At 41.3% G+C, this 24,830-nt stretch overlaps 2 protein-coding genes across 4 annotated transcripts in view; both read left to right on the forward strand.

Annotated features, from left to right (window-relative positions):
* The first annotated feature begins 2,683 nt into the window (after nt 1–2,683).
* LOC143141807 (transformer-2 protein homolog beta-like) lies at nt 2,684–9,031 on the forward strand. The gene is given in 8 exon segments (XM_076302514.1): nt 2,684–2,716; nt 2,816–2,946; nt 3,190–3,346; nt 5,881–6,069; nt 6,797–6,912; nt 7,899–8,012; nt 8,213–8,280; nt 8,674–9,031. Coding segments are annotated over 8 exon segments (819 nt in total). The 3' UTR covers nt 8,685–9,031.
* Nucleotides 9,032–11,736: 2,705 nt separating this feature from the next.
* The window catches only part of LOC143142513 (insulin-like growth factor 2 mRNA-binding protein 2), a 45,711-nt gene continuing 32,617 nt past the window's right edge, over nt 11,737–24,830 (forward strand). The window contains exons 1-3 of one of the 3 annotated variants that reach the window (XM_076303447.1): nt 11,739–11,971; nt 12,087–12,267; nt 13,361–13,421. In XM_076303447.1, coding sequence (XP_076159562.1) covers nt 12,093–12,267; nt 13,361–13,421 — 236 coding nt within the window. In that variant the 5' untranslated portion in view covers nt 11,739–11,971; nt 12,087–12,092. Of the gene's footprint in view, nt 12,268–13,360; nt 13,422–24,830 lie in introns of all 3 variants that reach the window. The other 2 variants (XM_076303448.1, XM_076303446.1) reach the window with 2 other exon arrangements.

The following is a 24,830-nucleotide window of genomic DNA, read 5'->3' on the forward strand; positions in this document are numbered from 1 at the left end:
AGGGAAATTACTGCGATTCTGCTAGTCGCAGTATACATCCCACCTACCAACAATAACAGCGATAGGAACACAGCTCTAAGTGAACTGTACCAGGCTGTCAGTGAACAACAGACGGCACACCCAGACGGTTTCACCATCTTCGCTGGAGATTTTAACCATGCAGATCTTAAAACTGTTCTTCCAAAGCTACACCAGCATGTTGATTTTCCAACAAGAGGAGACAACATCCTGGACCTGGTCTACACTACACACAAAGGAGCATACAAAGACCCCCCCCCCCCCCCCCACATTGGACTTTCTGACCATATCACTGTTATGCTAATGCCCGCATACAGACAAAGAGTGAAAGCAAACAAACCGGTTCGCAAGCAGGTAAAAGTGTGGCCTTAGGGAACCTCTGATGCTCTTCAAGACTGCTTTGACACAACAGACTGGGAAATGTTTAAGCAGGCAGCCACTTACAACAACCAGACAGACATAGAGGAGTATACAGACACTGTAACCTCTTACATCACCAAGTGCATTGATGATGACCCACACAAAAGACATCATCACTCGGGCTAACTGGAAGCCATGGCTGACAGGGGATGTCCTCAGGCTGCTGAGGGCCAGAGACAAAGCCTACAGAGCTGGGGATGAAGCTGGCATGAGAACAGCGAGAGCCAACCTGTCCCGTGGCATCAAGGAAGCAAAAAAGGAATACACTCACAAGATAACCACCCACTTCAAAGACAGCAGGAACGCACAAAGCCTATGGCAGGGCATTCAGGCCATCACGGACTACAAGCCTGCGCCACAGAGCTGTGAGAGCAACATCCCTCTGCTCAACAATCTGAACCTCTCTGCCGACAGCGTGAAGAGGACTCTTGCTGCTATCAACACCCGAAAGGCAGCAGGCCCAGACATGCGCTAAGGAGCTTAAGGATGTCTTCACAGACATCTTTAACACTTCCCTGAAGCAAGCCATCGTCCCATCATGTTTCAAAGCTGCCACCATCATACCTGTGCCGAAGAAAACGGCTCCATTCTGCTTCAATGACTACCCGTCTGACACCCATCATCATGAAGTGCTTTGAGCGGCTTGTCATGTCACACATCAAATCCATTCTCCCCCCCACCCTGGACCCCTTCCAGTTTGCATACAGAGCCAAACGGTCCACAGAGGATGCAATCTGCTCTGCCCTCCACCCAGCCCTGACCCACCTGGAAAAAAGAGACTCATATGTGAGATTGCTGTTTATAGACTTCAGTTCTGCATTCAACACCATAATACCACAACAACTCATCTGCAAACTTGACAAACTGGGACTCAGTACCTACCTCTGCAACTGGCTACTGGACTTCCTCTGTCAGAGGCCTCAAGTAGTACGTGTTGGCAATAATATCTCAAGCAGCATCACACTGAGCACGGGGGCCCCTCAAGGCTGTGTGCTCAGTCCGCTGCTCTTTACCCTGCTGACGCATGACTGCACTTCAACCTACAGCAACAACCACATAGTGAAATTTGCTGACGACACAACTCTGGTGGGTCTCATCACCAAGGGCGACGAGACTCAATACAGGTTGGAGGTCGACCTTCTGACCACGTGGTGCAGGGACAACAACCTCCTGCTGAACGTCAGCAAGACCAAGGAGATTGTTGTTGACTTCCGGAGAGGTCACACCCAACACCTGCCACTGACTATCGACGGTGCTGTGGTGGAGAGAGTGAGCAGCACCAAATTCCTGGGGGTGCACATCAGTGAAGACCTCTCCTGGACCACCAACACTGCACTTCCTGCGGAAACTCAGGCGAGCAAGTGCTCCACCAGCCATCATGACCACATTCTACCGAGGCACCATTGAGAGCCTCCTCTCCAGCTGTATCGCTGTGTGGGGCGGAAGCTGCACTGAATACAACAGGAAAGCCCTGCAGCGCATAGTGAACACAGCTGGAAGGATTATTGGTGTTTCACTCCCCTCCCTGAAGGACATTTACACCTCCCACCTCACCCGCAAGGAGACCACAATTGTGAGTGATGCAAGTCACCCCGCTCACAATTTGTTTGATCAACTGCCCTCTGGGAAGAGGTACAGAAGCCTGCGCTCCCGCACCACCAGACTCACCAACAGCTTCATACACCAGGCTGTTAGGATGCTGAACTCTCTCCCCCCTCTCCCCCCTCCACCCTCAGCTACATAACATCCTGGACTTTGGACCCACAATGGCTGCCTTGCACTACTCCACTTGCACTACTCCACTTGTACACTTGCACACTTTGCAACTTGTTGTTGTTGTCCTGTTGTCCTGAAAACACTTCTGAACACACTTCTGCTGCTCTTACATAACTTGCACCACTATGCCACTTGCATACTTAGGTCAAACAGAACTACCTCAGCCATTTATTGGCCTGACTTTTGCACTATTATATTGACTGTCTACTGTATGCACAATTGCACATTTTCAACTCAAATTTTGCTGCTCTTATTTTCTTCATTGTATGTGCCTTCTTTTTTTTACTTTTTATATTGTTTACTTGAATGTTATGTTTGTCTGTGGACCTAATTGGTAAAATATGTCTTGTCTCCACCGTGGGATAGTGGGAAACGTAATTTCGATCTCTTTGTATGTCTTGACATGTGAAGAAATTGACAATAAAGCAGACTTTGACTTTGATAATGTCAGTGCAATATCCTAATGAAAATGAACAAATACCATAATATACAAACCAACAAGGTAAGGGAGAGATGAAATGTAAAGAGCAGTCCAGTCCAGGCAATATGGCACACACACAAGGGACCAGGGGGTCCTCACGTGTTGCTCTGGCTACTTTAGGAGTCCCGGTCTGGCTCCAGGAGTGTGAGCCCAAGGGGTTCAGCCAAATCTGACAGCCGCTCACCTGCTCAGTCCAAGGATGGATCCCATTGATCCCACTCAAAGTCCCTGACCTACTCCAGGTCTAAATCCAGGTGAAAGGGGTTGAGGGTAGTTAGGTTAAAGATGAATTCTCCTGAAGTGTGGTTGTGCGGTCTAGTGATGGATTTTGTTGAAACATACATTGTATATAGTATTGGAGTTTGCACAGGTTACACATTTGAGGGATGCATTTTAAACATGAAGTTCAACTGTGATCTAAATTGATGTTGTTCTTTTTACTCCGTAATGGAGTAAAAATAAATAAACGTTGAAATATGATGAAATTTGACTTGCCGGTCGCGTTCCCACAGGAGTTCCCGGCGACGTTATTCACGTTCACGGTCCTATCGGCGGTGCTCTAGCTCACGCTCCTACAGCGGAGAGTACCGGCGTCAGAGAAGCCACAGCCACTCCCCCATGTCAAACTGATGACGCCACATCGGAAACCGGGTAAGGAACCCTGGTACACTCCACACCAAGGCCTCTACCCCTCTACTTAGCCACCTTTACTAACATGCAGGGGTGTCACTAGGTCGAAAACTATACTGGGGCACAGGTCAATCTAATGATAATAATAATAATAATAATAATAATAATAATAATAATAATAATCTGCTGCCAAAGAGGCAACAGGAGCTAGTTAAAAACCTTAACTTATTTACTGGGGCACAGCAGTTCCTGGGGCACATGCCCAGTGAAAAGGGTCTTTTGATGCCCATGCTAACAACTCTTGTTGTTCTAGTCACTTAAAATCTGTAAAGGTCCAAATAGGAACATCCTGCTATTTTGCAGCACCTAATATGACATATGTATATTTTATTTGTGGCATAGGTTGTTTAAATCGTTAAATGTGTTCAGTAATTGCCTAGTACTTCATTTGATTCCAGTTATGGTGTTTGTTCAACTTTACAAAAGCTGGTTGTAAAACCCAATATAATGACCTGTAGAGTTGTCTTTTGCACATCCATTTTTCCAAGGGATTATTACAAGAGATTATAGAGGTGAAAATTATACGGCCAAATTGTAAGAGATTATTGACGGAAAAATGACACCAAACATGTCATGTTTTTATGAGATTAAACTTGCCCCTTCTATGCCTCTATTGTTAAGAACTTTTCTTCATCATTCTCTTGCCCTCTAAATCTACTGGCTTGTTGTCTTTTTTCCTGTAAAAATATGTTTTTGTTGCAATAAGTCGGGTAAACTACATAAAATGCAACATTTGCTTTAATTGAAGATGCCATGTGTTTATTTTTTTCTTGCAAAGGCAGTAATTATGGGGGTTTGGATATGGTTTTGGTGAGAATGGCATTGCTGTTTGTGACATGCGTTTGTGTGTATGCGTAGGCAAAGGAACAGGCCAATGGCATGGAACTGGATGGGCGCCAGATCAGAGTGGACTATTCCATCACAAAGAGACCACACACGCCCACCCCAGGAATCTACATGGGTCGGCCCACCTAGTGAGTGGTTTTTAAAAACATCTTCACCTAACATAATCGGCATCACCCATAGAAAAACCCATATGTGTCGACCTCTACCGTAGAGTTCTCTTTTGCATATCCATCTGTAAGAGAATATTTCAAGTACGTAAAAGATAACCTAGTCATGGAATAAAAGACCCGAGTGCAGTCTTATCATTTTGCCTGTCTGGCTGAATCACCACTGATGTGATCCTTATGGTATACACAATTACACATTACGGTACTCTGATTTAAAGACAAGTGTAAAACCAATCTGCAGTGATGTGTGTGAGTCAGTCAGCCTTTCATGCTTTTCTTAGTGGCTTCCCGAAGATTTCAGCCACGCCAAGCCACAGATACCAGGATCACAGGAGTGGACAGTGTTGTGGTGACATTCAGAGCTTCCATGTTCTCTTAGTTCTCTGCTGTGGCCTTTTAGATTTAGATTCACATTTATTCATTTAGCAGACGCTTTTATCCAAAGCGACTTACGTCAATGATATTACAAGGGCCATTGTCCCTGGAACAACTCTGGGTCAAGTGCCTTGCTCAAGGACACAATGGTGGAAGAACCCACAACTTTTCTGGCTACTGCATGCTAGCCCAGCTCCTTAACCACTTCGCTACCAACCACTTTGCCCACAGTCCCACAGATGGACTCTTAAGTGGATGGAAAAGGTTTTTTGAACGAGTCATTAAAGCTAAGATCAAGTGTCGCTTAATGCCATGTTCTATTTAACATGGTGCTCACAGATGACCACAGTCACTGCAGGATGTCACTGGATGACGTCACTGGATGGTTTTCTTTCACACAAGCCAATGCGTCACATCTCTTTGTGGTTGGTTAGAACTTGGCAGAAAGGTCAAGCATATAGGCAGTGGGTGTTTTAAATGGGAAGCATTCATCGAAGTAGTGGCTGCTCCAGTGACTTGATCACTATGGTGATGACCATTGCTGGTATGGCCTAAATATACTCCAAATCATGGATATGTGCGTGTGCATTCATGTCTCCAAAAGTTACTAGTTTGCTGTTGTGGACATGTCTCAGTGCGTAAGCTCAATTGCTCAATCACTCTGAAATCACTGTGAAAAAATATCTACGAGATGTAGAGGTATTTTTCTCTTCCTATAGTTTAGGCTCTGTCCTCTTTCTGTATAAATTGTATCTACTTTGGATAAAAGTGTATGCTAAATTAATATATAGTGTAAATGGGTTTTTAATAAGAGGATGGCTCTGTTATGGCACAGAATACTACATTACTATATCCCTTTGAAGTTTTATTTTCTTTATTTTAAATGTTTTTATTTTCTTTGTTTGAAGTTTTATAGACTTTAGAACTGTTTCTTTCCCTGTTCTCATTGGTCGCCTGTGCAAAATCCAAGAAAAAAACTTTGAGACACTTCTCTCTTTACTTTAAAAAAGGCCGGTTTTATATACACAACGTTGCTGATAGGAAAGCATCTCTATCACACCCACCAAATGACTAAATGACTCTCTTCTCTCTACCTCCTCTGTGCAGGCGAAACCAGATCCCAGCTGTTGTTTGGGTGTCTTCGGGCTGAGCCTGTACACGACCGAGCGGGACTTGAGGGAAGTCTTCTCCAAGTATGGCCCTCTTGAAGACATGAGCATCGTCTATGACTAACAATCACGATGATCCAGAGGCTTCGCGTTTGTCTACTTCGAAAATCGCGAAGACGCTAAAGAGGTACGATCAAATGCAGCGTGCGATTACTTTGGTAAAAAAAGGAAATAATGCAAGACTGTGCCGTTGTCAATGTAGTATATGCTCTCTTCTTTTTCTACAGGAATAGTATGGTTGTACTGTACATATAAGACAGTAGGAATGATGTCACAGACAGACTGAAATCTTGGTTGTGTTCAGCCCGGACAAAACGTAGTGACACGTTTGTTCCAACATAAACAATGGTGCGATGAACACTCTTTTCTTTTCACCTTTTCATTCTTATTTTTCATCTGAAAATGATGAGGTGGCTATATGGTGGCCAGTGGGCACTGCCTTTTAAAAAGGCAGGTTTTATATACACAACGTTGCTGATAGGAAAGCATCTCTGTCAAACCCAACAAATGACATACAGTACAAAAAAGCCTTTTGTACATTGGTGCACACAGTTTTGACCAAACATGTCATGTTTTTATGAGATTAAACTTGCCCCTTCTATGCCTCTATTGTTAAGAACTTTTCTTCATCATTCTCTTGCCCTCTAAATCTACTGGCTTGTTGTCTTTTTTCCTGTAAAAATATGTTTTTGTTGCAATAAGTCGGGTAAACTACATAAAATGCAACATTTGCTTTAATTGAAGATGCCATGTGTTTATTTTTTTCTTGCAAAGGCAGTAATTATGGGGGTTTGGATATGGTTTTGGTGAGAATGGCATTGCTGTTTGTGACATGCGTTTGTGTGTATGCGTAGGCAAAGGAACAGGCCAATGGCATGGAACTGGATGGGCGCCGGATCAGAGTGGACTATTCCATCACAAAGAGACCACACACGCCCACCCCAGGAATCTACATGGGTCGGCCCACCTAGTGAGTGGTTTTTAAAAACATCTTCACCTAACTTTTAGATATTTGATTTTGGATGTGCCAGAGGAACAGTCACTGGAAACTTTTTGGAGACAAATTGGAAACTATTTTAAATTGCATTATATTCTGGAATTAGACAGAAAAACATAAATATTGTTTTACATTTTGTTTTCCAAGTAATTTGAGCAGAAATGTAATTGTGTATTGTTATTTGATTTGTCTTTACTCAATCAAAACAACACAACTGCAAGTTGATTGATATTACCTGAAATAGCATGACTTTTTAATGTTTTTAAAAACAGAGATTGGAACCAAACGGTCGTCAATTGTGTACTTTAACATGACAACTGTTCATCTTCATAGGACATTTCTTTATAAATGTGTTATTTGACCAGCAATGATCCTTGCTCAGCCTCTTAAATGTAGGGTTAGCAATGCTGGATGATGTGTTGTTGAATTTGTTAATGTGTCTTAGCAGACGCTTTTGTCCAACATTATATTTGAACCAAAGATGAAACAAAACACATTAGAGCAATAGCTCACTCATCCCCTTAGTGCTCCCCGAAAAACTCCAGAGTGTTTTGTTATTGTTTCGGGGATGGGCTGCCCTTACTTTGTTTGTTTCTAATTCATGGAGGCTGTGGGCTGTGTAGGAAGACCATTTTTTGCAATGTTCTTAGAGAATAGAGAGCTAGCTGATCTTGAGTAGATATTCACTGAATGTTATAAAAAGTTAGAACAAGACAAATCATTTAGCATCACTTACCCTACCTTTAAGCAAAGTATGATATATTGGCATCAAACTATGCATCCTTCAAAGAAACCAGTGGCTAGTTTTCAAAACACAACTCCTTGGCCACTGGGCAGGCTGTGTGGCTGCTCTCATGGCTGACGACCAAATGTGCTCTTGTCGGATCCGGTGCACAAAAACAGTCTGGATTGTGGTGTGAATCAATCTGACCGTGGGTCTTTACTTTGGTGTCCGTTAGTGGCGGTGGTTCCAGCAGTTCCCGACGTCGTGATTACTACGACCGTGGTTACGAGCGAGGGTGTGACCGGGGATACGACTGCTATGATGACCAGGACTACTACCGGTCCTACAGGTGAGTGGAAAGAGTGTATTTTGATTAGCCAGTCTGTGTCTGAAAAGCTGATTATCTTGAAGTACTCTCCATTATGTAAATGGTAATATGGAGGGTGCCACGGGTCATATCTGTGACGTGTTGCTGGGTAACCCTGGCCACTGAGGTGTGCTTCAGTCCGAGTGTGAAGAGATGACCAACCACATTGTGTCTCATCACAGGCGAAGGTCCCCATCTCTGTACTACGGTCGCGGGGCATACAGATCCAGGTCGCGGTCTAACTCTCCACGTAAGTGAGGACCACTGCTGTTACTAGTACATTTGTAGTCAATGTTAGTTATACATTTAGAATCTGGTGTGACATTGAGCCTTGTACTCAATTTCTAGACCTGCCTATATCCTTTTCATGTACTTATTTATGTTTGTCTTCACATTTATTCGTAATGTATCTACAACTTTTTTGTGAAATAGAACAGTCCAAAGTCCTAAAAGAACCTTAACGGTCCAAAGTCTTAACATGTCTTGTACAACACAACAATTGGACTTTTGCGTTTCAAAAACATGCAAATGTTGAATTTATTGTCAATCCCCCGTAAATGTAATGAGTTAGTGATGACTATGTCTACTACATTTGATGACTGTGTAATTATTGGTCATCAAGAAGGTTTTTTTGTTTCTACAGGCCACTATTGAGGGGTCACCAGACAGTGGTCATGTTTTACTGAAGACGAGTACAGTGGGCCTGAGTAAGGGGTTGTTGATATTGGGAACAGAGGGCCAAATTTCAATGTCAAATTCTCCAACAGATGGTAACTGACCTGCGTGACAATAGATAGATGTTTCCTTGCGTTTACCAAGTCAGTGTATTGTGAAAAGTCTGTAATTCCTGATATGTTGTTTTGAATGTACTAACCTTTGTCTCCCCTTTTTAAGTGATGAGTTTTGTTCACTCATTTGATCATTTTCTTTTTGTTTTTGTAGCACGGTGCTCTGTAGCCATGTTGTTATCCTAAAGCAATAAAATGCTGCCTATTGCTACAGTTTAGGTGTTGGTCTTTGTGTAGCTTGGGATGATTGCTTTCTTGATGTAGTAATAAGGTGTGTCTTTTTGTACAATGTGGAGTTGATTTTTGCACATTTTGTTAAAGATTGGAGATTATACCTTAGCCACAGTATTTTAATACAATTGTTAACTCAATTGAATCCAAATTACAGATTACAACTATAGCTGTCTATGCTGCACCTTACTTAAACTTCAGCTTGGTTTAAAAAGTAGAAGCTGTATTAAATTTAAAGTTAAATATATCGAACCTCTTAATTTGCGCACTTTGTTTGGTGCATTGAAGGAAGGATGGTTGGACTAAAAAAATAAGTAAAATTAAATTTTTGGCTTTTAAAATTAATATCAAAATATAGATGTGCTCATCTATAACCCTATCATTCTAGATTGTTTTTCCCAAACAGAACTATTTAAATCATGGTGAAAATTCCTGTTTTTCAGAAAAACACATTGCAATGCCAAATATAGTAAAGTTCTAAAGGCACCAAGAGGTCAGGGGGCCCTGAAACCAGGGATGGATTCCCAGGGGCCCAAGAGGTCAGGGGGCCCTGAAACCCAAGCATTTGCATGGAATCATTGCCTCAATATCAACAAATCAGGATGTAGGCTATGTATCTGATTGAATTTAGTATTGGCCATCCCCAAAATGCACCAGAATACAGGAAATCACCTCAAACAAATTTTAAAAATTCTGGGGGAGGACTCCCAAACCCCCCCTCCCACATATGCGACAATTAGTGGGGGGCCCTTAATACATCTAGGCCCAGGGGCCCAAAAGTTCATAATCCGTCCATGGCTAAAGGCAACATCATTTGTTTCTTTTGGTTGGGGATTAAAGGATGAGTTAATTATATTTAAATTATGATACATTTTGACTATATACATGGACGGATTATGAACCACTGGGCCCTAGGCACAGACATGAAAAGCCCCCCACCCCCCCTTAAATGGTGACTTCTGGCAAGTTTTGTGGAAATTAATTTAAGGCATCTTGCTGTGAAAAAAGATGGCAATTACAAAGCATGATTATCACACATAGTGTGGCCCATGTTATTTGACTGAGGGGCCCCATTCAGATATCAGGAGTGAATAACATCCCCCATAGTCTATGATTCGGGGCCCTAATAAGATATATCACATAACATAACCTGTGCTATTTGACTGAGGGGCCTTATTCAGATATCAGGGGTGGAGAACATAGTAGTGACTTCACACAGAGGCTTAAACTTCAGGGCCCCCTGAGCCCTTGGGCCCCTGGGCCTGGGCCCAGTAGGCCCATTCAGTAATCCATCCCTGACTATACTGTATATCCTTGTATGGGTAAAAAATCTCATCAACTGCCTTGTTTTCCCGAGATCCCATTTGCTAATTTTTTTTGCCAAATCTGAAGTTTTAAACACATAAAACACATAATTATGCTAAACGACTCCAGTTGGATTTAATTAACCCTTTTAAGTTACATGTTGTTGTCTCATTCAAGATGAAGATAGACTGTATCATTTTATCTTTAAGTGTTTAAAAAATATACATCTCCATGACTGGCTGCAAAGGTTTAAGATTTGGAGGCAAGCTTTAACACTGCTTTTTGCCAAACGCCAAAGAGAGAGACGATGGGGCCTACCTACCATTTAATGGCTACAAATATTGAGTGCATAGTATGCTGCGTTTTGCTCTCGGTTTAGCGCGTAGTCATGTCTAAGGCTTTTAGACATATGACATACATAGGCCATGTCGCTTGTTTACTCCTCTGCATAGGCCAAGAGGGTTATATTATTGGCAGGGTTTGTGTTTTTAAATAAATACATGTATAAAAACACACAAAAAATATCCATTTGAAAATATCCTGGGTGCATGACGTAGGCCTTGCATTAGGCATTTCCTTGTCCTAACCATACTCCAGCAGTGCGTTTTCTTACGGTTCCATCTTATCGCGCGTAATGAAACTCGATTATCAGAACATGTACGAATCACATACAAAACATATTGCTTGAAGTGGGTGTATAAACAGTATAGAGAATTCAACAGCATGGGTTCAAGACCTTGATATGGAGCTGGACTGCAGCAGAATTGAATGTGGCAATTTCTCTTTAGTAGGCGAGGTACTGGGAGCCTTCATTGGGACAGCTTTTTCAATGTGCGCCTGTACACTGCCGTGCCGTAGCCTACGCCCCGCCATCTATCGGAGGTACTCTAGCTCATGCGCGGTGGGCGTGTTCTTCCCGCGGCACAATCATTCTGCAGGGGAGTGGGCGAACCGCTCGTCTAAACGGGGAATACCCACATCTTGTACTTTATGGTGATGGGCAGTTGCCGTGAATATCCATGTTAAAATTACGCAACTTACTTTTTGGTGTGATTACGCTTTTGCCCCAGACATAATTTCCATGCGTTTTCTGTTTTGTCTCCTGCTGTAATTATTTTCTCTATTAAATTGACTTTTCATCGGTTGTTATAATTGAAGGGTAAAGATGAGCTCAATTCCTCCCATACAGATAACTAACCCTTAAAGGCTATATATATATCATTATCAATGATCTCCTTTGCCATACCCCCTGAAGTAGCCAAACTATGCCCTAATGATGTACATGGCTTTCTGGTTTGTATGCATCCATCCACGAGATAGTTCAGCAGTTAATCGGCATTGTGTGCTCCTGTAATTGAGTGAATGATCGGCGCGTAAAGGTGTGTCCTAAACCACCAACCTTCCATTTTTGTTGTTGTCATTGTACTCGTTCGTATAGGCTATCCTGCTATTTGGCTAAATGTTTGGCAACGCTTCCTTAGACATGTCTTTCTCAAAATACTTTCACATTAGCCTTTATTCAAAGGCGGTGCTTGTACCCATGGAGTGACGTTGAAACGTAACGACTTTTTGTACCTCAGTCAGAAGTGATTTACTAGGAGCGGAGTTGGCGTCGAGGTCTGGCTCATACTGATTTTTATATATAACTTTTTGATTCCATCTTTCATTTGCTTAGTTGCCAGTTTAGTTCTTACTGCGGTGTGATTTGGTGTGTACTCCTTGTATCATTTAGTGGATCATGAACAAACTGTACGTGGGGAATCTAAGTCCTACGGTCACGGTGGAGGACTTGAAGCAGCTCTTTGACGAAAGGAAGCTTCCCGTGGCCGATCAGGTTCTGTTGAAAAGCGGGTATGCCTTCGTGGATTTCCCAGATCAGAAATGTGCCATTAAAGCCATTGAGACTTTGTCAGGTAAGGTTTTACTCACCTTATATGTTCCAAGGGTGGCAATTATTTTGGGGGGTAAAACTAGTGTGGAACGCCGTGGAAATATTGCATGACAGATTTTACAAGCATTCTTCATTTGACGTATAGGCTACTGTAGCCAGTTGCCTACATCAACGACAGCGCATGGGAAAACAGGCTAGTTGTCACACGTTTGTGGAATTGGGGAGAATACAGTGGATGTACAGATAAACCACGTGAATCCGATGAAAAGTAAACTTCACTCCACGCAGTGGTATCACGCTCCAAATCAAGGAATAAGCTCAAATCTCATGGGGGATGCTTCTTGGCATTTGGCAGTGTTTGCGGGGTGGTCCAAAGCAGAGAGGTTGGCTTAATCATTTTTCGGTCATTTTTTGACCCGAATTTATTGAAAAGACCAGGTAAAAGTAATTAAAAATGCACTTTAATCTATGCGTACGTGCAGTCCTCTGGCAGGTATCTACGAGGTGTCCAGAACATAGGTGCCGTAGGACATAGGCTATAGGATAAGATATTGAGGTAGCTAATGTGATGAGGTATAACTGGAACACACGGCTAGCAGACATATTCACAAATCAACAATTGGTTAACTAAATGATCGCCACTTATTGAGTTGCTGCAGACTATTGTGCCAGCGCATGGGCGTCAACAAGCAATCCTTGTCAGAAAGACAGAGAATAGTTTGTTCAGTACATTACAAACAACGATAATCTGTATTTGTTGGTGTAATGTTAACATACAGTATACCCATGAGCGAGTGTCGGTGGGAGGAGAAAGCGTGGCCTCCCCATCGATTCAATTCACCCTTCTTGTTTCATGTGTAGACCAGAAATTTGGCACGCATTATTACACACATATATTTACGAAAGACCTCCAAGTAAACGCATTCTAAAATGTAAAATAAACAGAATAATTTAGGTTACCTCTACTAGGCCTAATCTGTAATCTCTATCATTTAGGTTCAGAATACGACGATGGCATCACAGGTTATGACAACATAAAGCAATTTAGTCTAACGCGCGACTGTAAAGTTGGTTATACATTTTTGTAAGTATTGTGTCGTAATTTTCTTTTACAGGAAAAGCTGAGTTACACGGGAAAGTAATTGAGGTCGACTATTCAGTTCCGAAAAAACTAAGGTAACGTTTATTTGTCACTGACTCCTAAGTGATATAGGGCCTAAAACAGTATGGTGCACAGAGCCGAAAATCTGCATGTGATGTGACAATTTAAAAATGTTTTGATGTGTGCAAACGAGTTTTGTTTATTTGCTTAAAAATGTTGCCATTATGTAACAGCTGCACGCTGTTTACGAACAGACTAGTCGAACAAGTGATATCTATCTAAAATATTATTAACGAGACAAGTTAATGGCGTAGCCAGTATGGTTGTGGATTTATTGCGATTTGTCTTTGAAAAATGCCATTTTAAGAAAACGTAAGATGCCAGCGAATACTTCCTGTTGAAGTTGTGTGTTTCAATGTTTCCCCACCTCTTTGTTACTTGTGTAACAGAATAGGCCTACCACTAAATGGATTGGGTGGTTTGTGACAGGTTTCCATCATGTGTTTGGTTCGTCTTTTGCCCTTAGATATGTAGCCTATAGTAAATAATTGTTAATTCGGTGGGCAGGATATTATATGAAGGGGCATATATGTGGTATTTAAAAACGTCATTTGCTGAATATGCTAGGTGTTTAATTTATTTATTTATTTTAATTTAGTTTTAAATGTATACTTTTAGGACGAAACGAGCTGTTCAGAAGAGTGGGGACTAGAAATGCATGATGTTAGAATGTATTTACATTAGGGTCCAAATGGCGAGATAACGTGTTTTGTAAGGGCAACCTCACGCTTCAGCTAACAGACTTTAAGAAAAGTATCACTGCAAACCTTTGTATGTGCTTTGCATATCAATCGAAAATTATATATTAATCGAGGAATATTGGTGTTTATTTCAGTGATCAGGAAGCTAAAGCTACAACATGGCTGACTGTTTGTCTTTCTTCACGGGCCGGGCTTGCAGCCTAGTTCTGTAGGCCTCGGTGTCTGTCCCTAGTAGGCATACAGCATGGCCTGTAATATCTTAAGCTAAGCAGACTATCCTGTTCATTCATAATATAGCCACGCGCAGTGGACACGTCAAGTCATACGGAGTGTGTTAGATCGTTTTGGGTATGCTATAGTGGCTTTCGGAGGGGCTTTAACATGACCCTGCGCACTGACTACTGCTCTGCTCCACACCACGTGACTCTATACATTCCTCGTCTACGTCCTTCATGTAAACACACCGTCACTTTCAACAGAACCTCCTCCTTTATGTATGCTAACACAACTAGGAGAAATGTGCGTAAATGTATTAGACTTTTTAGACCACATTTTTTTGCTACCATGCAAGATGGCTACATGGACCACAGAACCAGCTAAATGCTTCGAATTTACACTCTTTTCAAATAGAGGTGCCATTTTCTTCGGTGAGAAACTAGCACACAATTTCTGTTAAATCAATGGATTTGATTTGAGGGCGTAATGCAGGATCTCTTTGCGACCATTCTTTTAATGCATTTCTATCATGGCCGGACTGTGGAAAGACGCACATTTAGGTTAATATGTATCCACAATTGTAGATGGCTACAGGGGGAATATATTCAAAGCAAAGTACTGCTGGGTATGTTGCCTACGTTGCGTATGCTGAGGAAATAAAGCGACTGTATAGGCCACACGAGATAAAAACAAAACGCCTTTAGAAGTAATTTAAATGTCTAATTTGGGGTAATTATAAAGCCATATATCTAGGGAAATACTGACATTTTATGAGTACTATTAACGGCTACGTATTGGATCATTTGTGTCATTTGAACACAGTTACAGTTTTTCTCGATTGTTTACACACATTTTCTGAAAGCATGCCTCATACTCTCAGAACTCTACACACAAATCCAAAAACACACACACAATGGGCAAAACCTCTCAATTCTCCTGCAAAATGAAACTTTACATTCAAAACAATGTTATTTCTTCTCAAAATGGTATTTTGTTTTCAAATGACACACACACACCATCATATGAATAGACATTTATAAGAACCAGTTGAACACTCACATGCTCAATGTAAAACACTATGATGAATGGAAAACACTTCTTCTCCATTAATCATAATGACTTAGGCCTTTTTTGTTCAATGTTACACTTACTACAGACAGTACACACATAAATGTGTTGTAAAATATTTGAGAATATTGTTTTTATACTCAGAACACACAAATACACTGTAACAAATATATTTTATTCTTCCAAACAAAAACAATACACATTGTACATCCCAACCAACATAAAGTTGTACATACAGTGGTCTACATACAAAACAACAAAATAATTTACTGTATACAGTTACAGTAAAAAAAACCTATGCTGCATCCCCTTCTGTTTCGGTCTGGCCACAGCACCTCATCCACATCACAAGCATTATGTTAAAGCTCTGATTGCTAATTGTAAAACTGTGACAGGTGTTTGCCCATGTGATGGGTCAGTGTGCATAGTAGGACAAATTTTAGAATTTGAATGGCAGTGTGTTTCTTGTGAAAACAAGAGATTTTCTCCATGAAAATTGTGCCAAATGCAGAGAATTGTTGTAGTGTTGTGAGAAAAGTGTGTTTTACAACTGCAATTTGAGTGTAAAGCAGGAATTGTGCTTGTAGTTTAGCAGAATTGGTTCAGGGGCTTGGTGCATGAGTTACATGTGGTCATTGTGTCTCAAGTACCAATTGTTGTGTGTAAACATTTGAGAAAAACTTTAAATGTAATTTGAAATGTGGTATCTTACTTAATGAATAAAGGTGGCTTAAAGCTGATGATACATGGGGTAACTTTTTTTAACAATGTTGCTGCAATGTTTCTCACTGTTCTGGCATGTTCCCATTGATATTGGGCAATTTTTAATTTCTGGAGAACGTTAATTATCAGTAGGCAAATCGTCATTATCATACAATAAAAATAAATGGATAAATGGTTATGTGGTTGCCCAGCAACATTGCTCTAATAGTTTACCCATGTATCATCCCCTTAAATCTACTTTGCACAACCTTAAGGCAGTCTCATGGTAGCTTGACCTGGGATGGGATGATTATAAATGTTTCAGTTGCAAGACTGTTGCTAGGCATTGTCTTACCTGTGAGTACAATCAGCTGTGAGGTTTCACTGCATGCAAAATAAATAGATAAAACTGTATTTCAATCAGAAAGAAAAGATTATAGCTTATTTCACATTCTGAAAATTATTAGATGTTTTTTCCCTCTGAAAGAGTGCATGATTTTTGTCACTAGAAATCACTGTCTAATTATGCTTATCGATTTCACATAAAAAAACATCAAAAGATGATTTATTTACAACTAGTGAAATGACAAAAAGGCAGTTGTTTCAGATATTTGATTTCAATTGTTTGTACAAATTTTAGACATGCATCACAGAATTTCAGTATCAGTGAATGTTTCAAGATGCATACTCCCATTATTGATGGGCCTTATTTTGATGGTACATTTCAGAGGTTTTTATACGTAAAAGAAGGAAAATGTATTTGTTTCTGATAATTTTTAGAACTTATATTAATCTATACTTACAGAATATGAGCTGTTAATTAAGATGAACAACATCTGGTTTTGATAAGAAAGCAGTTGTGTTAAGTCAAGTATATTTAAATATATTGTTCAGTAGTTTTGAATGAATTTGATCATGCATTTTATTTATGTCTAAGGCAATGCTCATGTGAGTTGCAAAAAGGTAATTCTGAAACCACTTACATCAATGCTTCAAGATCTCACAAAACTGTATTTGCTTTCATGGTTTTTTGAGATCTAAATCAAGGGGACATTATTTACAGTTAAAATAATTATCATTGATGTTTGATATTTGTTTTTTAGTTCTATATTTGTGAAAAACATTATGCTACATACATATTGAAACATTTATTTTTAGGGCTAAAATTTAACACTAATAATGAAAGTGTTTTCTTTTTGAACTTTTGTGAAAAACTCTTGGGGTAACTCTTTTGTTTTGTATTTAAGAATGATGCTTATGGATTTAAGATCCTTAGATAATATTGATTTAAGAGATGCTTCATCTTTCAGGAGAAAAAGAAGCGGAAACTAGAGTAGATTTAGAACTGTGTGTGTGCGTGCACGCATGTATGTGTGTGTGTGCGCCATGCTTGCTTTGGTGGGCGAATGTGTAGTTGTGTCAGCCAACTCAGAGAGAGAGAGAGAGAGAGCAACTGGGCATGTGTGTCAGTGACACAGGTGGAAGGAGTCCAAACGATCTGTCCCTTACACCCCTCACCCCCCCAATCCCCCACTCTCTCTGTGCCTGGATTTTAGTGTATGGCGAGAACTGAGATAACCACTGGGCATTCTGCTGAGCAAGAGGGTCACTCTAGTCTGCAAGCTTCACCGAGGGGGTCATTTCTTATCCTACGTCCCTATTTTCAATTTAGACATGGACTAATTAGGTGCGAAGTGACCGCAGCACAACTGACAACTGCTGGTGTGGATGCCAGGTGCCCAAACAAGAGATATGCTCATACTATTAACTATGCTGTGGGCATGTCCACAGCAGAACTAAGAAGTGAGATGAAACCAAGTGAAATTTTCCCCGACTCACTGTCTGTATTTCTGTTTGAAAGTGGATCTCAAGTATGTGCTCAGGCTGAGGTGTTCACCTTTTGCCTATTTCTAGCTAGAGTATATGGATGCAGCCAATGTGACTATTAGCTGGTTTTGCACGTCTTGTATATTTGACAACAATTTCTCATGAATTTGTTTTAGAGTGTCGTTCTCTGCTTTGCATTCCATCAAACAGATGTACACAGTACATTTAGCCCTTTTGCCTTTTGCTTGTATGACTCAGCCACCCTTGAGATGAGCTTGTTAAGGGGCTCACTTGAACGTGAAGCTTCTTTCTCTGGTCTTTCTGACAGACATGTGAGATTGAGTCTGTCAATAAGCACCAGTGTTGCCATTGCCCTCCTTCTTGCTTCAAAATGGAAAGTAGATAATTTCTCACAAAGATATAGAATCAATATTCCATTGTCTATACTTTTTTTATGAGAAAATGCTGGCAGTGTTAAATTTGGAATTGCCTCTGAACACTTTCTTATGAAAAGATATGCTACCGATGGAGTAGCAGATAATCATTAGCTGCTTTCAGACATGTCCTACGCAGTATATGCGGATCTTTGTCAAATGGAGGTCCGACCCTTCAGGTGATTCAGATATGATGCTAACATGAGGATATTATGTGTGAGCGACACTGACAACTATGAACAGAATCTCCGTGTGGTTGAACAGGTTTAATGCAGATGAACACGCACATGAACAGAATCTCCCCATGTTCTTCGCTTTCTTCAGGCATGAGCTCATTTACATAATGTCCGTCGGAAATATAGGAGTGGAGTAGTGTAAGAGCCGGCTAAGTTCGGAGTTCCAAATATTTGGTTATGTTGTTCAGATATACGGCCCAACCGCTTGACATCCGCTGAACATGCGGACTTACACCTATGTCTGAAAGCAGCTAATGACTGCTGGCAGAGGCTTTAGTGGTTGGGAACCTTTCGTGTGTGTGTGTGTGTGTGTGTGTGAGAGTGAGTAAGTCTAGCCCTTTGAATGTGTAACTGGACACGAGGTGATCATGTGGGGCGTGAAGGGGATGTGTGCGGGGCTCTGCCCTGTCACCTGACGCGACGGAATTCTGTCACCAGCATCACGTGAAGATCCCCACCACGCTTCCCTGTCCGATCTCAAGCGCAAGCCTGGCCAGGAGACAGAAGATGGCTACAGCAGATGGGCAACAGAGCTTACGCGTGTACCCTTCATACACCAACCGTCGACCATGCAGGCACTCTTTCTCCCTCACACTACATACACATAATTACTCCCTCAGTCATGTCATGACTATTGTTTCTCCTTTGTGGGTATGCATACACAATTCTGTCTGTTTCACATCTAAAACGATGTTCAGCATGTGAAACAAATGCCAGAATATATAGACATATATGTCCATGTGAAATAAATATAGACATGTATCAGTATGGGATGAAATAACAATATTGAAGATTCCAAAGGTGAAATGAGCAGAGCTTTCAATAATAAAATGATTAAACCTGCTTTACCTTACACATCATTTTACATTACAGATGCAGTAGATTAAAGTAGATTAAAGTTGAGCTGTCACAAAAGATCCCATATGGTGTAATTGTTACAGCATCTAAAGACACATAGAAACCCAGATAGATACACTGGGAAAAATCCTGCACAGACACGGAATGCTCAACAAGATGGTAAAGAGCTGTAGATGCATATACACTCACAAGCAGACACAGGTCTATAGATAGAAATGACGGCATTCATCGGCACATGCTAGTTTGCAGAGTGGAGTAATTTGTGAAAATGCATGTGTCCACAGACAAGCGTTTACAATTAGGCACTAGTGGCCTTGCAAACAGTTGTGGATATATGATAGAATGAATAAATGTGTGCTTGTGATTTGGCTTTTAGGCAGTCCCAGATAATGAGTGTATTTAGATTAGCTGGTGTCCTTGTTTTGAATTAATCTGAAAACGGGTTGTATATGTGGTTGTCTGAGATTTAACTAAAAGTGTGTGTGTGTGTGTGTGTGTGAGAGAGAGAGATAGGGAGCGGGTGCATGCGCGTGTTTATGTTCATTTTCTGCTACCTTGTGCCTCCTCCGTCGCTCCAGTGCGGTATACTGCTGAGTTAACGCCCCTATGTAAAACTCTGTGTGTCCGTGTTTGCCTGGTCAGTGGAGAGTATCCGTTTCATAACGCCCAGTATCGCCATGAGGGCCGTGCACATGCCAGCTCTTGAGCCCCTCTCCCGGCGGAGGTTGTTAAATTATACCACCCTACCCCAGGGAGTGTGGGCAGATGGGCATTGAATCTGGGCAGCTGGTACCTTTGCCTCCTTCACACCTCCATAAGAGGTGTTCCCTTCAAATGACATGTGTGTACACACACACACACACAGACATACACACTCTAGTGATCGTGGTCTTGAAGTTTGTGGTTGTGAATACCGATGTATTTGCATAATAATGTATTACATAGAACTCAACGCCAGTCATCCACCCACACACACCCATGCTCACGTGCATGCATTCAATATGCACACACACACACAGTCAGACTTACCACTAATTTGCACAGTTGTTCCCTAGTGAATGATATTCACACCAGTGTCATCTACATACATCAACCCATACGTGAATAGTATGTATAGTCAGTCTACAGTTTGAGTGTGTCAGTGTCTGTTTTATATGTGGTTGTAAGGGTTAGGTTTCAACAAGGAACAAACTCATGCTCTCTGGCTCATTGAGTGTACAGTATTTTCACTCTGTGTGTGTGTGTGTGTGTGTGCGCGCGCTATTGAAAGAGAAGATAATTGTGTGGATGGGTGGAGGAATTCTTGTTCCGTTTGCTGTTATCATCCATAAAATATCATACCCTTCTAGGATGTCATTTTTTATAGCAATTCCTTATTTATTATTTGTGTGTTTATGAGCGTGAAGAATCAGTCTGAAGTAGGTCATCCGTGGGTCCTTTCAGATACATTACTAGGATTAGTGAGCGAGAGAAACTTAATAGGTTTTTGTCAATGAACGGGTTAAGTGGTGGCGTCATCAAAATGACAGGAAAAGGAATACAGCAGATTTAGTCAGAGGTGTCTCGTGTCAGATTAAGGAGCAAAGGGTAATGAATCAAAAGCTTCAGGAATCTTAGGTATTCAGGAATCATATAATGTGAATTGCATTGCTGAAGCATTGTGTGTGTGTGTGTGTGTGTGTGTGTGTGTGTGTGTGTGTGTGTGTGTGTGTGTGTGTGTGTACGCGCACCTGTGGAGAGGAACAAAGCACGAGGAACCTCTTGAAACCTTTTCACAAATGCCAGGGTGATGACAAAATTGGCTGTGGCAACTATACAGTACGGTCATGGATTCACATGGGATCTGATGTGCTAAGATGCAGGTTCATCTGTGTGTGTGCGTCTTTAAACACTCAGACACACTCTAGTGCTACAGATACATGGACACCTGTCATTCTTATTAGATTGTATGTGTGTGTGTGTGTATGTGTCTCACACACACACACACACATACAAACAGCCTGGTCAGGTCTTAGTTGCCTGAGCTTGCAGATGAGGATAAATCTCTGATGAAGATAATGCCGTTTCAGCGGCAGTCTGGTCACATGATCTAATTCTCAGGGGTGTGGCCAAGTAATGTAATTATCACTGCTTAGGGAGATTAGCCCGCAGAGGATGGAGTGAGGGAGAAAGGGATGTGGAGGGGAGCATAAAGTGATAGAAAAGGAGGGAGAGAGAAAACAAGTGAGTGGGGTGTGTTTGAAGAAGGAGAGGGTTAAGGGGGGGACTGAGTAAAAGAATGAGAGATAAGAACAGAAGTGTCAAGGATGGCGGCAGGGGTGGGATATAAGGCATACGAAAGTAGGCCAGTAAGATTGACAGTGTAACAGGGAAGCTACACCAGGCATGTAACTGAAGCGTTACGTTTGCATCGCGTAAAATCCATTTTAGAAGAATGATCTGCGCCGCTATCACATCTGGTGTAACTACTTCCATTGATTATAGTGGAAGCTAATTGTTGCAGCAGACCAACGCGAACAAAATGCTTCAGTTATGTGCCTGGTGTAGCTTCCCTGTAAGAATGAGTAACAAAGAAAGGTTTTTTATGTGTTAAATGGAGGTAAAATTAAAAAAAAGCGTGGGAGTTATGCAGGCATTAATTTCAAAAAGTAGGCGAAGAGTTGTGTGTCTATGGTGAGACGGGACAGACTGACCCCCTCAGGAAGATCGGCACCAGCAGAGAGAGCCCAGATATCTAAAGCTACTGAGGACAGACACTCACATGCTACTACAAAGCACCTGAGACCCTGTAGGAAGATTAGCAAAAGGGGGATGATTAGAGAGGAAAAGGAGGCGAGAGGTTTAGAGGACAAATGTTGAGAAATCTCAGACGGCTGTTTATAGAATAGAATAGAAAAGAATAGATGATGGGGTTATAAAAACTGTCAATAAAAAAAAAGAATAGATGATGTGGTGGTGGTGGGGGGAATTAATATAGAATATCAGAATCTAGGCTGTTTTCAGATCTAAATGTAATTAATGTAATTAAAAGAAACTGGTATGTCAATCATTCTTTTGTTTAATTTTAAAACAATTTAATATTGAATTATGGATTTGTACACTATGCACTATCTTATTGTTTTATGTGCAATTATTTTTATGGGTGAAAGGTCTTTGTCATTTGAGTTGCCAGTCTGGTTTGATGACGTCTAAGGGAGACGTGTTGGAGTGCAATTTCTCTATGGCAGCAGGAGTGTAATGGCATTCATTAAAGCAGACAAGGGATAAGGTGTGTGTCTGTCTGTATGCGAGTGTTTATGTGTGTGTGTGTGTGTGTGTGTGTGTGTGTGTGTGTGTGTGTGTGTGTGTGTGTGTGTGCACTAGTCTCACTGTACTCAGCAGGGGCCCAGCCAGTCTACTGTAATCCCAATCCCGTTCAGATTAAGGGATGATGAACCCAGCGGAATGCCATGTAGGTCAGAGTTGAACCATGGTAGCACACACACATGAGCACTTTCACACACAAATGCTTGCGCACACACACATTCAATCTCCACTCCAAAAGAAGTAGGTTCCATGGTGCGAGGGACTATTTGATACCTGTTGGACATGCTAACTTGACACACTCCGATGCAGTGCCAACATTGGGTGGGTGAGGTGCTACTTGCTCTTGTTTGGTTTATTTGTAATTAATATAAAATCGTTACTGTTAAATAAAAAGTGAACATTGATTTTTTTCCCCAACCAATATTTCAAATATTGACATGTTTTTATTTTAGAATAGTTGTAAAGTTGTTCAGTCGTGGTACTCTTAAGGCTCCGAGTGATTGCTTATGTGGAGCTGTATGGTCACTACTACAGGCTGTGTCTGATGGTGGCGCTAAAATGATATTATCAGTGTGTTTTTGTTTGACTATTTTTGCGGTATTTCTGTATTGCAGTGGTAACAGTTTTATTGAAAAGAAGTCTGATCATGGGACGAACAAAAAGAAATATCTGAAATAGTCTGACATATGGATTGAAATAGAGTGAGAAAAAGTTATTTGAAGGGAAAAAAGTGTTTATGTCAACATTTATTACCTAATTATTTGCACGGTTATTAAATTTTTATATATGTGGGTATAGATACATTTGGAATTTGGAATATTTGAATATTTGGAATATTTGGAATTTCATTACTGTTAAGCAATATCACCAAATTAGTTTCTCGTCCTCAGGACATTGGCTGTATATTATAGTTCTCTGAACTCTGCTCCTTTTCAGGTGAGAAATGTTCCGTTTCATTCTATTCCGTTCATTTAGATACAGTGGAGCAGTCGTTTATGTCCAGGACCTTAGCTGGGAGTAGAATAGGCAGATACTGTGACATACTGTTGGCACAAATTAATTGAGTACCTGATGTACTGAGGGGGTTAGCCGTCGCCAGTAATACTGTGAAGCTGTGGTAAATGTTATCATGTTTACTGTACTGGAGCTTAGGTTAATAGAAGATTTATGTTACTTGAATAGGCTGTAATGTACTTAGTGTGCGCTGGCACGTCAATGTCTGTGTGTGTGTGTGTGTGTGTGTGTGTGTCAATGCCAGCCCTGCAGGCCATGCTTTGGCTTTTTCTCAGTTGTGTTCTGATTGGCTGCTGGCCCGGCCAGGAGGGTGGGGCTCCAAACCCTTTCATTTTGTGAATGGCTCTCAGTAGTGAAACACGCGCGCACGCTCACGCACAACGATGCAGCAGTGTGACACATTGAGCAGGTTTGGCAGTCGTCACTGTTGGTAAGAGCAGTGTGTCAAAACTGATTCTCCGCTGATTCACCATAAGTCCCTGTTTCGAGGAAATATATATTTTAAAAGTTTTGCATGTGAGCATGTGGGTCCATGTGTATCACAGTGTGTTAGTTAGTTAATAAGTAAGTAAATGTTATTCATAAAGCACATTTAGCTCTCACTAACCAAAGGGCTAGTATACCCTTGATTCACTGACTCACTGTTGACGGAAAGGGAAGTAAGGCTGTTCATTATTGATGAAGGCGTCAAGGTCTTGGGTGATGCAGTGAGACTGAGTCACACCTCACACACACGCACACACGCACACACCTCTCACTCACTGCTAGCACATGGCATGTGCCTCTGTAGGGTTCTCTCTGTGTGTGTATGTGTGTGTGTGTGTGTGTGTGTGTGTTTAGAGATTATGGTGAATTCAGACACTCGTTCCCACATCCCTCTGCCGCACAATAACTTAGTAGCGCCCCTCTGTGTCTTTGAGTCTCACTGTGAGAGAAGAGGCTGTAAAGTAGTGGGACTCTCACATCTCTCTCTCTCTCTCTTGTGTGTGTCTCCTGAGTTAAAGATATAGCACATAAAAATGTGTGTGTTGGAAATAATTTGTTACAGTCTCTTGAGTATT

This window comes from Alosa pseudoharengus, unplaced genomic scaffold, assembly GCF_046254945.1.
Source record: "Alosa pseudoharengus isolate Yale_2024_CS ecotype anadromous, Long Island Sound unplaced genomic scaffold, YU_APseudo_1.1 YU_APseudo_1.1_scf_24, whole genome shotgun sequence".
In the NCBI taxonomy this organism is placed as follows: domain Eukaryota; kingdom Metazoa; phylum Chordata; class Actinopteri; order Clupeiformes; family Clupeidae; genus Alosa; species Alosa pseudoharengus.